The 16,630-nt window shown below is 25.0% G+C and overlaps 1 protein-coding gene across 4 annotated transcripts in view; it reads left to right on the forward strand.

Moving 5' to 3' along the window:
- LOC141528196 (cytoplasmic polyadenylation element-binding protein 2-like) overlaps positions 1 to 13,904 on the forward strand; it is a 37,302-nt gene extending 23,398 nt beyond the window's left edge. For 2 of the 4 annotated variants that reach the window (XM_074244123.1, XM_074244122.1), the window contains exons 2-7: positions 2,857 to 2,907; positions 7,816 to 8,055; positions 8,238 to 8,350; positions 9,848 to 10,240; positions 10,325 to 10,435; positions 11,378 to 13,904. In XM_074244123.1, coding sequence (XP_074100224.1) covers positions 2,857 to 2,907; positions 7,816 to 8,055; positions 8,238 to 8,350; positions 9,848 to 10,240; positions 10,325 to 10,435; positions 11,378 to 11,494 — 1,025 coding nt within the window. In that variant the 3' untranslated portion in view covers positions 11,495 to 13,904. The remainder of the gene's footprint in view (positions 1 to 2,856; positions 2,908 to 7,815; positions 8,056 to 8,237; positions 8,351 to 9,847; positions 10,241 to 10,324; positions 10,436 to 11,377) is intronic. The other 2 variants (XM_074244125.1, XM_074244124.1) reach the window with 1 other exon arrangement.
- Positions 13,905 to 16,630: the final 2,726 nt, after the last annotated feature.

Raw genomic sequence — 16,630 nt, forward strand, 5'->3', positions numbered from 1 at the left:
AAGAGTGTATTGACAATAAAATTAATTTTTTTTAAATGGTAGGAAAATTCTGTAAAGGCTTTAAATATTTGTGGACAAATTAAAAATTTAACTTGATCCAAGACAAAAAAAAGACTACGTTTTCAAGAAGCGTCCTTACGTTTGAAAGAGTCGGTTTGTACTAACTTAAAAACTAATCGGAAACATTTACAATGAAGTCTAAGCCTCTCCTTAAGAATCGTAAAATTACAAATGTTTTACTAAAATGTATGTACAACTCCAAAAAGTAAAAGAGTCCTTTATGTGACCCAAGTGTCCGGGGTCATAAAACAGAGGTAGGACTTACTTTTCCTTTCGAAAATATTTTTCAACTAAATATTAAGTTTCCTTAAACATAAAATCTAAGCATAGAGTAAAATACTAAAATAAAAAATAATTTGTAAAATAAGATTCAATTTTTGCTCAGAAAAATTCAACAGTATGATTAAGTTGCTAAGGAAGTCCTAATAAAAGGACAAATCGTTCGACTAGAATCAATACTGTGACCAATTTTAAGTTATTTAAATTTTCTGGACGTGATCAAGATTTTAAAGTAAATCAGAATAATTGTAGAAATGATCTATTGAGGTTTAATTAGTAAAAAATTTCGATAGAGTCACGAAGCACAGAGCACAGTCAACTCATTTGCAGAAGTGCAAAAACATAGAACATTGACATGAAAACATACTCAAGTAAATTTAAAGTAACTAGTTTATCCAATAAGATCTTTTTACGACTAATCCTTATATTATTTGAGTAAATGACGATATGCATCATGCAATCCCCAAGTCTTTTTTCTGTTTATTGAGCGTGAATGCATGTATGCGTTTAACGGGTGGAGGAGACTAGAATGAATAAGTATAGAAGAGCTGGATGACGGAATAAAATAGAAATGAGTGAACGGTGAAGATATATATCATATAACATGTGGAACTGAGAAACAACGAAATGGGGCAAGTGCCCCATTGTGAGATAATCCATCCTCGTAACGGTAGGACGCGCATGCGCGGTTCCTGCTTCCGGTTAGTCGCATTTGGCTTATGGCGACGTCAACCAATGTTGAAGTAATCTAGAAGTACTATTACTATGTTTTTACCACAAGCTAATTTATTTACTCCAAGTCACTCTTGTCGTTGAAATAACCAATCGTCAAACTCATTGATTTGTTGTCTTTGGAATAACAATTAAATAGCTCACTGATATTTTTAATTTCGATGCAACTGGCCAGACAAAATTATTGTTCTCATCATCTTGAAGATTTGTTTTTTAATTTGTCACCCAAATTTTAGTAATGAAGGCTATTATATTATTAGTTGCGTCGTAAAGTTTCCGGTAAGATCCTGATTAAAAATAATTATTTTCAACTTCCGTATGCTAGAGTCTTATTGATATGTAATAATTAAGAGCAAGTGTCTGAAGAGGTTTACTTTAAACTATCTTGATTCAAGAAAAATAATTTTTCTAATAAATTTATTTATTTTTCTTGTCTTATTTATTATTCTTGTCTTGGATCTTGTTATCTTGGCTCAAGAGGCATATCTTCGGTTGATAACTATTGTCACTTGGTTCAAGAATACAATCGATTGTCTTCGATCGATACAATCAAATTCTTTATCCAGCTATTTAAAAAAAAAAATTCCGCCAAATTTTCAATTTTTTTATAAAAACCTCTGCAAAAAATCAAATTTTCATTTTTTTTTTCTTCCGTTCAAGACCTAGTTTGAAGACTTAATTAAAAGCAGATATTTTTTTTTCACTTCAAATAATCGTGCTGGGAGTTCTACACAGAAAAAAAAAATTTCTTGACTCAAAAAAATTATCAGCAAGACTAAAGTTATTTTGGAGCAAGAAGAAATTTTCTTGGTTTAAAAAAATTTAATTTCATTCAAAAAATTTCAACTTCATACAAGAAATTTTCAGTCTTCCTTAAGATTTTCTTGATTTAAGAAAATTTATGCTTGACGCATCTTTTTCCCTAGGGCTCGTCGGAAATAACGTCACATTAGCAGAGTTTTTAATATTTTTTTTTTTTTTTTTAAATTTCAGTAATCCCTTATTAAACATTTATCTTCAAGTTTGAATAAAATATTTAATTTTTTCTATTAAAAAAAAATTGTTGAAAATAGACCATTCTTTCCCGGAGGAAACCCATATAATTAATCATCTGTCATAAGTTATTAATAAATCATAAAATTAATAACATGTAAATATCACAAGGTCTTGATAACAACCTTGAAATAACATGCCAAAGGTGTCAATTATCCTTTATCTCAAATAATTATTATGTCACCTATTAAATCAATGATTGCTGTTTTATAGTTAAATCTTGAACCGCTCTCGTATTGTTTTGTTGTTAGTTGTTATAATCAGCCTCGTCACGTTATGTTATTTACTCAATATTTCTCCTTCACGTCTACCGTTATCCAGATAATAAAGTAAAAAAATAGTACTTACACTGATATCGATAATATTCGCAAACTGTATTGGAAATTAATAAAAGTTAAAGCTAACTTTACTTAATAAATTTCAATCTGAAATCAAGCTAATAGCTTCTGTTGACTGGAAGTATCTACTAAACTTTAAATTGTTAATTAAGGTTCGATTTCCTTGTATCGAATTAAACCGATTACTCTCTCACTTGTTGATTTTATTTTTTTAATTATTGAGTTTTACGTTGTTGTAACAAAGCAATTAATTATCAATTAATGCTTGATTCAAATAAGAGATTTTAAACTTTAATAAATAAAAATATCCTTTCTTTAATGTTTCATCAATCAATTGCAATAAAATATTATTTAAAGAATTGTTTGATTAAACGATCAAATTTTTTTGTTACAGGATTTATCAATTGTAACGCCAATACACTACAGTCACTCGCTCAATTACACGGTGAGTTTTTTTTTTCGATTAAAATTTTTTACTGTGTACCATTGTAATTATTTCAGTTGCCTAGTGATTAATTATGTATTATAAATAATTTTAAACGTCGCAAAATTTTACAATAAGTTAATGTGTTAGATTTTTATCCAATTACTTGTTGACCATCTAATTTAACTATAAATATTTTTACAACACCACTCGAGCCACGTGGTTTCAACAAAAATAGTTTTTTTTTCTTGTTTTCTACGGACATTGTCATCCTTGATTTTACGAGATGCCCCGTCGTGCCTCGTAGTTTCCGTTATTCCTCAAACTTTTTCATATAGTAATTATTTCACTATATGCTAAAAATGTGTGACTAAAATACAAACTCTGCTGTCATGTCAACTTTAATTACTGAAGTTTTAAAAATTTAAATACAAACTTTTACTAAATAGTATTATGAAGTTCATGTTTTACATTTTGTATATTAAATTGTACAGTGTTTAATTATGAAGGGCAGTTTTTACTACCCTAAAATCTCGATAGTATTCGTATTTATCTACGTGTATTTTGTAGTAACTTGTGTCTATAAAGAATCTATACGGAAGAGGACGACGAGGCGCGAATGTGAACTCTGAGCAGACTACCTGTAATATTGATCGGAGCTAAAAACCCTTGCTCCTGGCTTTTTTTCATCCTCGATACGCCATTACTTTTATATTTTGTACAATATACCTTATTTACTCAATGTTTTTTTGGTAAAATCTACAGAAGATAGCTTTTTAAGTTTTTAGTAAAATTGATTTATATATTAGTACACGAAAAAAAAAAAAAAATGTGTATTTACCGAGTACATATTCTGTAAATTTTACAGACAAATTATGTATAATCTACAAGAGTATTATGTTATCGTTGTAGAGTAACTTCTTGAATTAAAACTAAGTTTATTCATTAATAAAAAATTTGAATAATGGTCCGTTAATAGTAAATTTCAAATTTTCATATGATAATGAATGATTTTTTTTACTGATGTAAAAAAATGACTTTGTATCTTGTGAACTATTGACATTTTTAAAGATATAAGCTCATTCCGATGTTACACTCATCAAGACCTTTCATTTGAGTACCCACATCAATTTTTCATATATTTATATATTTATATATTTATTAAATATATGTATATATGAAAAATATATGAAAAATGCATGTGGATACTTGAATGAAAGGTCTCAATCAGTGTAACATCGGGATGAGCTTATATCTTTAAAAAAACTCAATAGTAGCGCTTTTCAATTCACTACAATAAATTTTTAGTAATAATTACAAAAAAAAATTCTATCATAATTGTAGAATAAACTCCGTTATAATTACAGACTTAATATATAAAATTTACAAATTTAAAATCACAGAATTCACGATGTAAAAATAACATATCGAGTTCTGTAAATTTTTCACAGTAGTTTTTTCCGTGAAAATATAACTTTTTTAAAGTATAAATTAATGAAAATATTTTTTAAAAATAATGAACAAAAAATTACGTAGATATTTCTTCATTATTAATCGTACACTTCTAGCTATTTATTTGATTATTTGCTAATTTGTTTTAATTGTATTAGGTGACTCTGTAATTGGATTAACGGAAGCTTATTTAATCTTCTCGAGCAAAAGAATACAAGTATCATGGTTTCTACTGTAAAACCATTGAATTAAAAGCAATTAATTCTTAAGCTTAATTAATACGGAAAGGTTTTTTTTATGATAATTTATTATAATTAGTTTATAAATAGATTTATATTATCGTTAAATTTTCGCTTAATATATCAAGTAAATTTTTTTAAATTGAGTTTTTTTAACATAAAAAAAATTATTTAGTTTTTTTTTAATTTTTTTACTTAAATCAAGACGATAAAATTCTTTAAAATTATTTTCTTACAATTCAATTTTTTTTTTTTTTACAGTTTAGTAAATATTAATTTCTACTAATTATCAGTATTAGATTAAGCAATGTCGATTTCATTGACCAAACGTTGAATACCATATCATGTGCATCGCGCGTAAATATCTTTATCTAAACATCCATTAAAAAAATAAATATAAAAAATCAAATGTTTAAAAAACGGAGAAAGTGTTTCAATTTTCATGATTAAGCAAACATTTTATTCTTACTTTAATTGTTATGATTTTATCGTACTCTAGTTGTCTGCGTTATTTATTTATGTATAGAGCCTGTATCTAAGGATTTTTTCTGCTTGATGAAGAGCAATTCGTGGTAGTGTTGTAGGAAAAATCAATCAATATATAATAAAAATAGCAAAGTGGATTTGTATTTATTATTATTTTTATAATAATTAAATTACTTAATTAATTAAATAGAAAATTATACTAATAAAGTTAGCCGACGTTTTTAATTTTTCCTTAATACTTAAATTGGAAAAAAAAATTATTTTTTAAAAATTGCGCTTACAATTTTTCAAGTTTTTTATGAATTAAATATTTTTTTTAATTTTTTTGTAATAATTTTTTCAATAAAAAAAAATTCTAAAAATTTTCAAATGTCGGCTAATTAAATTTTCATTAAAAAATTTCTTATTTAGTTAAAAAAATTTATTTTTTATTCAAAATAATAGTAAATATTAAAAAAAAAAATTATTATTAAAAATATGAATAAAAATTTTTTTTTAAATTAATATAAGTAAATTTATTAATTGTAAATTTAAATATAATTAAACATCTAAAAAAAAAGATTTAAATATAAGTGAAGAAACAAGTCACCTTCTGTTAGACTAAAACAATTTGTCATTTAATTTACTCTAAAAATCGAAGAATTGCAACTTATAGTATTTTTAAGAATTTGTTTGTTGTACTCGTAGAGTTAAACATTTATTTATTTTTTGCGTTGATAATTCGGTGAATTACGAATTCTCCAAACTCCCGTTCGACACGTCACTTAAAATTAATACATCACAACGTAAAACGGAGTGAATATGAAGATGTAATACAATATTGGTTAACGCACGCCTTTTCCCCACTCTAGTCGCAAAACTCCACACGCAACGTTACTCGTCAAGACGTCAACGTGTGTTTGCCCGTCCCTGTTTCACGTAACGTAACACTCGTTTGCCTACTGATTGTCTTTCAAGTCACTTTTTTATTTATTACTATTACCACAACCTAAAAACCGAGTCATATTTATCTTAATTACATAAAAAACAGTCAAAAAATATTTTTTTATCAATTAAACAGCAAATCAGTGAAAAATAAATAAATTATTTTAAGCAAATCACAGTTTTTTGACAATCTATTTACCGTCATGTTTAATTATGGAAGAGTATTTACAATTTACACCCGAGGTATGAAAATTTAATTTCTTTTATTGTTCAATTAAATAAAAAAAAATTTTTTTTTTTTATAATTTTTATTAAAAATTTCAAGTATGATTTTTTGCAGACGTTCAAAATTATTTTTTTTTAATAAATAAATTTCTTATTTTATAAATTATAAAAAAAAAAAATTAGTGATGAAATTTTTAAAAATGCTATTTAATTTTTTACATTTATTTTTTAATTATTAAGTTTATAATTATTTGAAAAATTTTTAAAATTAGTTATTTAATACTCATAAAAATATTCATAAAAAATTTAGTTTTTTCTTCTTTTTTTTTTAACAACAATTGCCTATTCGATGCTCCTTTCTTCATCTGGTTGTACGCGATGTTTTCTACGTTTTTTGTTCCCCCTAACGACCAGTTTAATAATAATCGCGACTTGATGATAGTCGCATTTTTTATACTCATTTTTAACGGTAAAAAATTGAATATGAAATTTATAAAAACTGATTAATAAACGCTTTATACTATGACGACTTTTACAAAAAAAGCAAGATTTTCGATTAAACGTTATTTTGGTGAGTTTTTTTTTTACTGACTGGTTTTTTAATCATACCCGAAAAGTCATAAAAAATAGTTGATCTTCAACACTTTTAAACTGAAAATGTCAGACATTTAATCATTTTCACGATTTTGTCACCTATTTAATTTAATTATTTATAAAATTACTTCAAATTTTTTTTAAACTTTATTTTAAAAAAATATTTTGGAATTTTTATGATTTTTTAATAAATTATTATAAAAAAAAAAAAATTACCTCGCGTAAACATTTTTTTAATTATTTTTTTACGATAATTTACTTGATTATAAAATCTTCAAAATTTTTTAAATAAGTTATTGTAAAAAAAATTCCACAGGTGTAAATTGAAAAAAAAAAAAAAAAATAAATGTGATTTTTAAAAATATTTTCTTCAGTTCTAATTTATTTTTCAAATGAAATAAAAAAATTTTCAAAAATCTGTCCATTTAAATTCTGTTGAAATTAACAGACAAATGATAATTTTTTAGAATTTTCTTTGACAAATTTTGATGAAAAAAAATTCTACGTGTTGAAATTATGAAAAACTAGCAGCCTTGCAGTCACTGCTGTGACTGCTGTGACTTGTGAGCTATAAATAAATAAAATTTTGCTTTATTAAATAATAAATTTTGTTAAATTGCATTGTATTTTCTTAAATGTTGACATTTTTAAAAATATAAGCTCATCCTGATGTTACACTTATCAAGAGCTTTCATTTGAGTACCCACATGCCTTTTTGATATATTTTTCATATACCCATATATATGATATATATATATAATATATATAAATATATGAAAAATTGATGTGGGTACTCAAATGAAAGGTCTCGATGAGTGTAATCTCGGGGTGAGCTTGTATCTTTAAAAATGTCAATAATTCACAAGATACAAGGTCATTTCTTAATTAAGTATCTAGAAATAGAGAATTTTCAAATGCAGCCTACTGACTTCAATATTATAATATTTTTAAATGTTTTTATAATGTAAATCATAAATAATAAAAAAAAAATTAATTTATTTGTTAACAGGTAAGTCTCCATTTTTTCCCGGTCTTGAAGATCAAACTGGAACTTTATTAGAAGATTCAACCGCAGGGCAGCTAGATGGTGTAGGCGTTGGAGTTGGTGTCGGCGTGAGCATGAATCCGCCACAAGCAGCACCACTATCATCGCCAAGTCGCAGCAGCCCTCACAGCCAAAGCAGCGAAACTGGTGAACGTTTCTCAAGGAAAGTCTTCGTTGGTGGTTTGCCACCTGACATTGATGAAGGTTCGTTGATGGTTTTAAAACTTGCTTAATTATTTAACATGCTTCAACTAATTTTAACTTTCGAAAAAAAAAAAAATTAATAAATAAATTCTATTAAATCAATTATACTGTTAAGTTACAGTACCCAAAAAAAAAAAAAAAAAAAAACAGGCATAATAATTTACTTAAATGGAAATTTTCAGATGAAATCACTGCGAGTTTCCGTCGATTTGGACAACTAGTTGTCGACTGGCCGCACAAAGCAGAAAGCAAGTCATACTTTCCTCCAAAAGGTTACGCTTTCCTTCTATTTCAGGTAAACCATAATAACTATCTTAAATCGTAATAGTAAGTCTAACCAAGTTAATTGTATTACAAAAAACCGTGAAAAAAATCTAGGCTATCATCGGACAGGTGAACTCTGTTATTAACATTCATTTTTAAAATTTTATTTAATTCTACTTTTTATTTAATAAAATAGATTAATTTGACTGAGTTAATTTTAAAATTTTTAAATATTTTAATTAATACTAGCAACTTGCCGAGATTTATGAATTATTAATAAGATCACTTGGGGTTAATTATTTTTTGATATTTCTAATCTCACTAGACTTAGGGCCAGTTCTTCAATCCAGGATAAAATTTTATCCAATAATGAAATATATCTATATATTTCATATAAATAAATATACCGGCAATAATAATTTTATCATGGATAAAATTTAATCTCGGTTTGAAAAACTGGTTCAGAGTTTAAGTACTTTTTAAATAAATTCTAAAAATAATAGTGCTATGATAAGATCAATTACAAATTATTTAATAGACGAATATGACGGAGCAAATTTATAGAACCAACGAACTAAATTTTAATATATCATTTAATATTCATTGAATAATTATGACTAGAAATCTGCAGTTATTATGTAACTGCCAAGAGTTACGAATGATTAATAAGATCACTTTGGCTTGATGATTTTTTGATATTTAAAATCACACTATACTTAGTTTAGATATAGATTAAATAAATTTCCGTAACTTGTGAACTATAAATAAAATTTTGCTTTATTAAATAATGATTTTAGTTAAATTGCACTTTACTTTCTTAAATATTGACGTTTTTAAAAATATAAGCTCATCCCGATATTACACTCATCAAGAGCTTTCATTTGAGTACCCACATGCCTTTTTGATATATTATATTATATATACATATATATAATATATATAAATATATGAAATATATGAAAAATTGATGTGGGTACTCAAATGAAAGGTCTCGATGAGTGTAATGTCGGGATGCGCTTATATCTTAAAAAATGTTAATATTTCAGAAGATATAAGGTAATTTCTCAATTATTGACATTTTTTAAGATGTAAGCTAATTTCGATGTTACACTCATCAAGAGCTTTCATTTGAGTACCCACATGCCTTTTTGATATATTTTTCATATACCCATATATATGATATATATAAAATATTGATGTGGGTACTCAAATGAAAGGTCTCGATGAGTGTAACATCAGGATGAAGCTTATATCTTAAAAAATGTCAATTATATAGATTAATTAATTATTCTTAATTATGTAGATTAATAATTTTAATTAATAATTAAAACTCTCGACTAGTTATTTTAAGTTAATAATAATTTAATTAATCAAAACTTTAAATTATCTTCTTCAATTATTAATTTAACAAAGAAATTAATTTTAACATAATTATTACATTACATAGCTTTTATTTATTAAATATTTTAATATAATTTATTTTTCTGACTTGGCTTTAAAAGTTAAATAATTTTTTTTTTTTTTTTAGGACGAAAGCTCAGTGCAGCAATTAATTGACGCTTGTATTCAGGACGATGACAAATTGTATCTTTGTGTCAGTTCACCAACAATTAAAGACAAACCTGTGCAAATACGCCCTTGGCGTTTGAGCGACGCAGATTTTGTCCTCGATGCTTCAATGACACTTGACCCACGGAAGACTGTTTTTGTCGGTGGTGTACCAAGACCTTTGAAAGCCGTTGAACTGGCAATGATAATGGATCGGCTCTATGGCGGCGTTTGCTATGCAGGAATTGATACCGATCCCGAGCTTAAGTATCCTAAAGGTGCTGGACGAGTTGCTTTCAGTAATCAGCAAAGCTATATTAGTGCTATTTCAGCTCGATTTGTTCAATTACAACACGGTGATATCGATAAAAGAGTATGTATAATTATTCAATAGCTTTAACATTTTTTATAAATAATTTAAATTTTACTTTATTATTAATTATAATTTTATTTTTAGGTTGAAGTAAAGCCCTATGTTCTGGATGATCAGATGTGTGACGAATGTCAAGGCCAACGATGTGGTGGTAAATTTGCGCCATTCTTCTGTGCCAACGTCACCTGTCTTCAGGTACAATTCATTTTATTTTTTTTTTTTTTTTATTTTCCTTGCGGTTAATTATCTCCTGGGAAGTAAAGTGAACTAACTTTCATAGACTTAAAAATTTTATTACTTATTTCTTGCTATTATTTTATTGATACAATTAATTGGTAATTTGGAAGGAGGGGCTATATTAACTTTCGTTTTATATTCGACCTATAAAAATAAATAATAAAAAAAAATTTTTTTTAATTATTTTATTTTTCCTAAATTTTAAGAAAAAAGTCAATTAATTACGTTAATTTTATTATTAAAAATAAAGTAATCCTCACTTTAAAGCAATTACCAATTAATTGTTTATAGTAGATACTATTGTAAATTTTTTTAAGCATGATCTAACTGTTGAATACTATCAATTTTATTTCTTACTACACTACAGAATATCTAGGTGGTAATTCAAAGGTATTAACTCAATACTTTTGATTCGATGATAACTTTTAAGGCTTCTTACAGTAGTCTACTCACTAAATATAAATTTACCTTGAATAGTAATCTATATGAATCCAGTAAAAATCACTCGAAATCCACCAATCTAATTTTTTCCATTTAAATAAAATAAATAAAAAATAAAATTCGTTAACATATAAATAAATATATAGATAGATAAAAATTTTTATTTGACTCTGGAACCTAAGCTCTCCTAGAGCCATCATTATTTAAGATGCATTGGTTTACATCGGTTTGCATTTGTATTAAACTCATACAAGATTATATTACTTAATTAATTAAAGGTCTACAATTAAATTTAATTTTAAATTTTAATGAAAAACAGATAGATTATTTAATACAAAGAAATAATTTAGAAATAACGTTAGTTCACTTTATCTATCAGTTGCTCAAATAAATTAATATTAGTTGGAAAAAAAAAAAAAAAAAAAACTATAATGATATATATTTATTTAATGATTTTAGTACTATTGTGAACATTGTTGGGCAACGATTCATTCAAGACCAGGACGTGAATTTCACAAACCTCTTGTTAAAGAAGGCGCAGATAGACCACGTGCAGTGCCGTTCCGCTGGTGTTAACCCCCAGCTGGGTTTTATAACAATATCGCGGTCTTAGCTAATTAACTATTATTTTTACAATCCTCTTATATCTTTATCAACTTCTACTATTACTTTATTACTCTAATACTTCTATTCTTAATACTATTACAACAACTATTGATAATATATTAATCGTCACGACTTATTGTTAATCCACATCGTTTATCAGAATTTAATGATCATCAATTATTGATGATCTGTTAATTAAACTATTGATCACTTTTTAATACACAATCAGCTGAATTTGCTAAATTTAAGTTAAGTTCAGCTTGTTATCAACTATTTTATATCGATCTCAATGGACTTAAGCGTACGAAGGATAATTATAATATTATTTATTGGATAATCTAATCAAAAGAACGTTAAATCTAACTAAAAAAAATTTTATTATCAATTGAATTTAAACGATCTTTTACGCAGTGTGGATCTTTCATAATATAGATGCTTTAATGCTGTATATTATAGACAATTCATCGTTAGGCAAGACCGAATTCAACTGCAGTAAAAAAAAAAAATTGATAAAATATTTTTGGTCTCCAATCGAGGGAAGTAAATTTTTTTTTTTTTTAATTCTCTAAGCTGTGTAGAGAAAAACTATTTTTTTGTGGTAAATGAAGTGGAAAAAATTCACACGTCCAAATCTTTCCGGTGGATCCTGTAGTAATTATTATATTAAAAGTATTTAAATACCATCTTGAGAAAAAAAATTTTTTTCGAATTTAAGATCAAGATTTGAATTTATACTAGTGATTATACACGGAAATAACAAGATGACACTGAATATCATCCCAGATTATACTCAGTGATATCTGGATTATATTAACTAGTATCTGAAATTTTTTTTATAATTTGGAATGACATGCAGTGTTATTTTGTTTTTTCCGTGTACCCTGATAAAAAAAAATACAACACATAATAATCATACATTTAAAGAGTAAAATAAATTAAAATTCAATACTTAGCGAAAAAATCTTTACAGCTATATATAAATATATATATAAATAAATATCGTTTGTATATATGTTCTCGATATCGTAAATTGCTACGCAAGTAAAATCCTTGCGACCCACGAGTTGACGAGATATTAATAAATTAATCTTCTATCTCTATTTAGGCTGCATTAAAGGGGGGGAAAAAAAAAAAAAGAAAAAAAAAATAAAACATTTTATTTGCAGCTCGTATTTATAAGTAGTCAAAAATAAAAATGTTTGTCAAGAATTTTTTAATGCAAACGTGATAATTGTCTACGAAAAAAAAAAAAAAACGTTCTTTTAATCAAATAATACATAAATTTATTATTACTTATATACGATAATTAGTCGTATTTTAACAATAAACAATAACTAAGTTTATTAAATTGAAATAACTTCAAAAGACATTGATCGATTCGATTTTAAGAAAAAAAACCAACAATAATTTTTTTATGTAATTAGATAAATTTATATTAATTGAATATTTCCAATAAATTATTAATTTTTTATTTTTATTATTACAAATAAAGAAATTATTAATGAAACGTATGTGAATAATTAATATGAGCGTTAGGTAGAGCAATTTTACTACAAGTCTTTGGGTCACTTTTTCCATTGACAATTTTTAGATAATTATGAACCAAAAAAAAAAAATAAATAAAATATGTAATAATAATAATGACGGTTCTTAAACAAAATTATTAGGATATTAATGTGTTCTACGATTAGAACATTCGCATGGATAAATCGTACAGATGTACATAGTGTGTTAAGCGCATAAATTTATCCGCGAAAAATTAAATAAATATAAATTAAATAATTTGATATAAATTTAAGTAATTACACTTAAAAAAAAAAAAAAAAGGAACGTTTGAATATTCTCATTAACTGAAACTTCATATTTTTGGCCATGTAGTTTTAGCAATAAATATAATCTGGCAGTCAATCTTTTTACGTGTTATATATCGTGACTATATAAAAAAAAAAATAAGATTAAGTTTAATAAAAAAATATCTAAATAATAAAATTACGCCAGCCGTTTGCCATCTTCTAATTCTAGAAAAATCACTATAAAAAAATAAATTTTATTATTATTATTATTATTATTATTATTATTATTATTATTATTATTATTAAGATTAAGATTATTAAGATTATTATTAACTAAAAGCATTTATATATAACTAATTTTAAAAAGCTAGAGCTAAATTTGTCCTCTATGTCGACAATCTTAAATTTTTTAAACATAAAAACTGCAAACGTCTGGCAAATTGATTTTTATATTATCGAATCCTATTTATTTACTATTTTTTTTTAAAGAAAACTTATTTTGTTATTAATTTGTTAAAAAAAGAAAATAAATATATACAGAAAATTTTTGTAGTAAATCAAAAATAAATTTGATAAAAACCAACAAACATTCGCTTGGTTAAACACCGAATATCATGCTTTGAATCATCAAGATAGATAATAAATGATTTACATATTCCAGATCATAAATAGAATATATTTGTACTGTAATAGTTTGGTAATTGATAACTTCATGGACATAAATACAGTTACGGAGAAAATTTTAGGAGAATAATTATGACAAGGAGCTAAATAATCGCTAAATAAGGAAAAGCCCCAATTATTGACACTGTAAGAGACAAAGTTATGATTTCTTTTTTTTTAAGCAATCAAATATCAATATTGTTGAATTTTGTTTGTGGTAATGTCTCAAGTAATGTTTTTACAAATTAATTTCTTTTTTTATAAAGATGATTGATCGATTAGTAAATTTTTATTACTATTGTACTGAAGATTAAGATTAATTATTACTTGATATGATAATTTATTTAAAAAATTGGTAACAATTCGCGTTACTGATGCTATAAGGGCGTATAATAAAAATCCTATTTTTTTTTTTAAGTCCAAAAAAATTTTTAGCTTGAAGAAAAATTTTTTTTTGCATTTTTTCACGTTTCATACAAAAAAAAAAAAATTGATTCCCGAAAAAAAATTTTTTTATCCGCCCGTATAGCATCCGAGGTGGGTTTCGGGAACCAAAAGGGCGTATAAAATTTTTTTTTTGCATTTCTGCACATTTCGGACAAAAATACTCCGATTCTTGAAAAAAATTTTTTTCTACGCCCTTAAACGATGATGGTAGTCTTCAAAAAAAGAATAAGAATAATATTTAACAATAGATTTGTATTTTTCAGTGTTGGAAAAAAATTTTTTATACTGCTGTTGTATTCTTATCTAAATATCTTAGTTTTGAGTGCAAGTAATAATAATAATAATAATAATAATAATATTGGTAAAATTATATTTATTATAAATCATAATAGTTAATGTTGCGAATGTGAGTAAATATAAATAATTAAAAATTAGATTAATACACGGGAAAAACAAGATGACACTGGATATCATCCCAGATTATAATGAGTATAATCTAAGATTATAATGAGTATAATCTAAGATTATAATGAGTATAATCTAAGATTATAATGAGTATAATCCAGATTATAATGAGTATAATCCAGATATTACTCAGTATAATCTGGAATTTTTTTTTAGTTATCTGAAATTTTTTTTTTCACCACAGATATCACTGAGTATAATCTGGGATGATATCCAATGTCATCTTGTTTTTTCCGTGTACTTAAAATAACAATGAGTGATAATGTAAGTTTATAGACATCGTCGATACGCAAAAATTAAATACGATCGCTGAAACATTTTTTTATTGAAGTTATATTAGTATTTTCAATTTTTAAGCACACGATATTATTATTAATATTCATAATTATTAATTAAAACTTAGATCATGAATAAAAGAAGTAATGAAACTCCGCGTGAATCACTATTAACAATAATTGAAATTAAAAAAAAAATTTTTTTTTGTTGTTAAATTTATTAAAAAAAATTAATCTACAACCAATTTGAAGTTTCAAACTAATGAGTTATTAAATAATCCCAAAATTAAAGGTTTAAAATTACTCTTAATAATTTTTAGACTTATTACTTTTTAAAAATGGCATCTAAAAAATATTTACTTGTAATTAATATATTAATGAAGTAATCATACATCATTGAAGTACAAAATCAAATAAAAGAATTTGGATGTCGTATATAAAAAACTCGACTAATTAAATGTATTTAAAAAAAAATTAAAACATAAAATTCTTCTACGTGAAGACGCAAGAATTTTGATCGTGAGTTTTAAATTAACGTGTGTTACTGTAAGTGTAAGCGTAACTGTCGGGATATAAAATCTATACTTTTCATAATTTTTGCTTTAAAAAAAATATAAAAAAGATTTAAATATTTTGAAAAAAAAAAAAAAAAAAAAAAAAAAATTTAATCAGGTCGAACAATGAAAGTTTGAAAATTATGATTTTTATTTGATAATTTAGTCATCTGAAACTTCAGTGCAATAATTATACTCGAAAAAATTTCTGCAAAGCTTAAAACTGTTAGTCACGCAAGATTTTATCTCAAGCTAATTGATAAATTCTTGTAATAAATAAAAGTTTTAATGATATATAGATTAGAATTTGATAAGAGACTTTAGTTTTTTGTACTCTATAAATTTTTCAAGTGGCATTTTAATTAATACATTGTCATTTCATCAGTTACACCTCATAAATGTATATATATCAAGTATATATTGGGGTACGTTGAAATGGAGTATTGTTAAACAGTTGATAAAAGTTTTTTTTTTTTTTTTTTTTTAAATCCTTAAGGTCCAGTTTTTCAATCCAGGATAAAAGTATTATTATTATTGCCAGTATATTTATTAGGGTGCATCAAAATTAAATCTCCAAGAGCGACCTTTTAAAATTGAAATTTCAAGTTTGGCTTTTAACAGGAGCTGTGTTTGAGCATTTCCTGAGATATTTTGAAGTGTCACAATTTATTTGATATTCACAGAATTTTTTATAAATGCAATGCATGGATAGAAAATTTTTAAGAAGCATTTATGCAAAATTTTTTTGACAATTTGGGGTTGAAAATTTTTTGGTAAATATTTTCAAGTAGGGTCACACCATTTAAACAATTTTTTTTTTCAACGAAATTTCTTTTTGATTTTATTGATATATTTTTTTTTGAAAAATACATAAACAAAATAAACAATTAAAAATAAAATTAATTATCA

Source organism: Cotesia typhae, unplaced genomic scaffold (assembly GCF_013202065.1).
Source record: "Cotesia typhae breed Kobodo isofemale line unplaced genomic scaffold, CoteBio_Ctyphae contig_43, whole genome shotgun sequence".
NCBI lineage: Eukaryota > Metazoa > Arthropoda > Insecta > Hymenoptera > Braconidae > Cotesia > Cotesia typhae.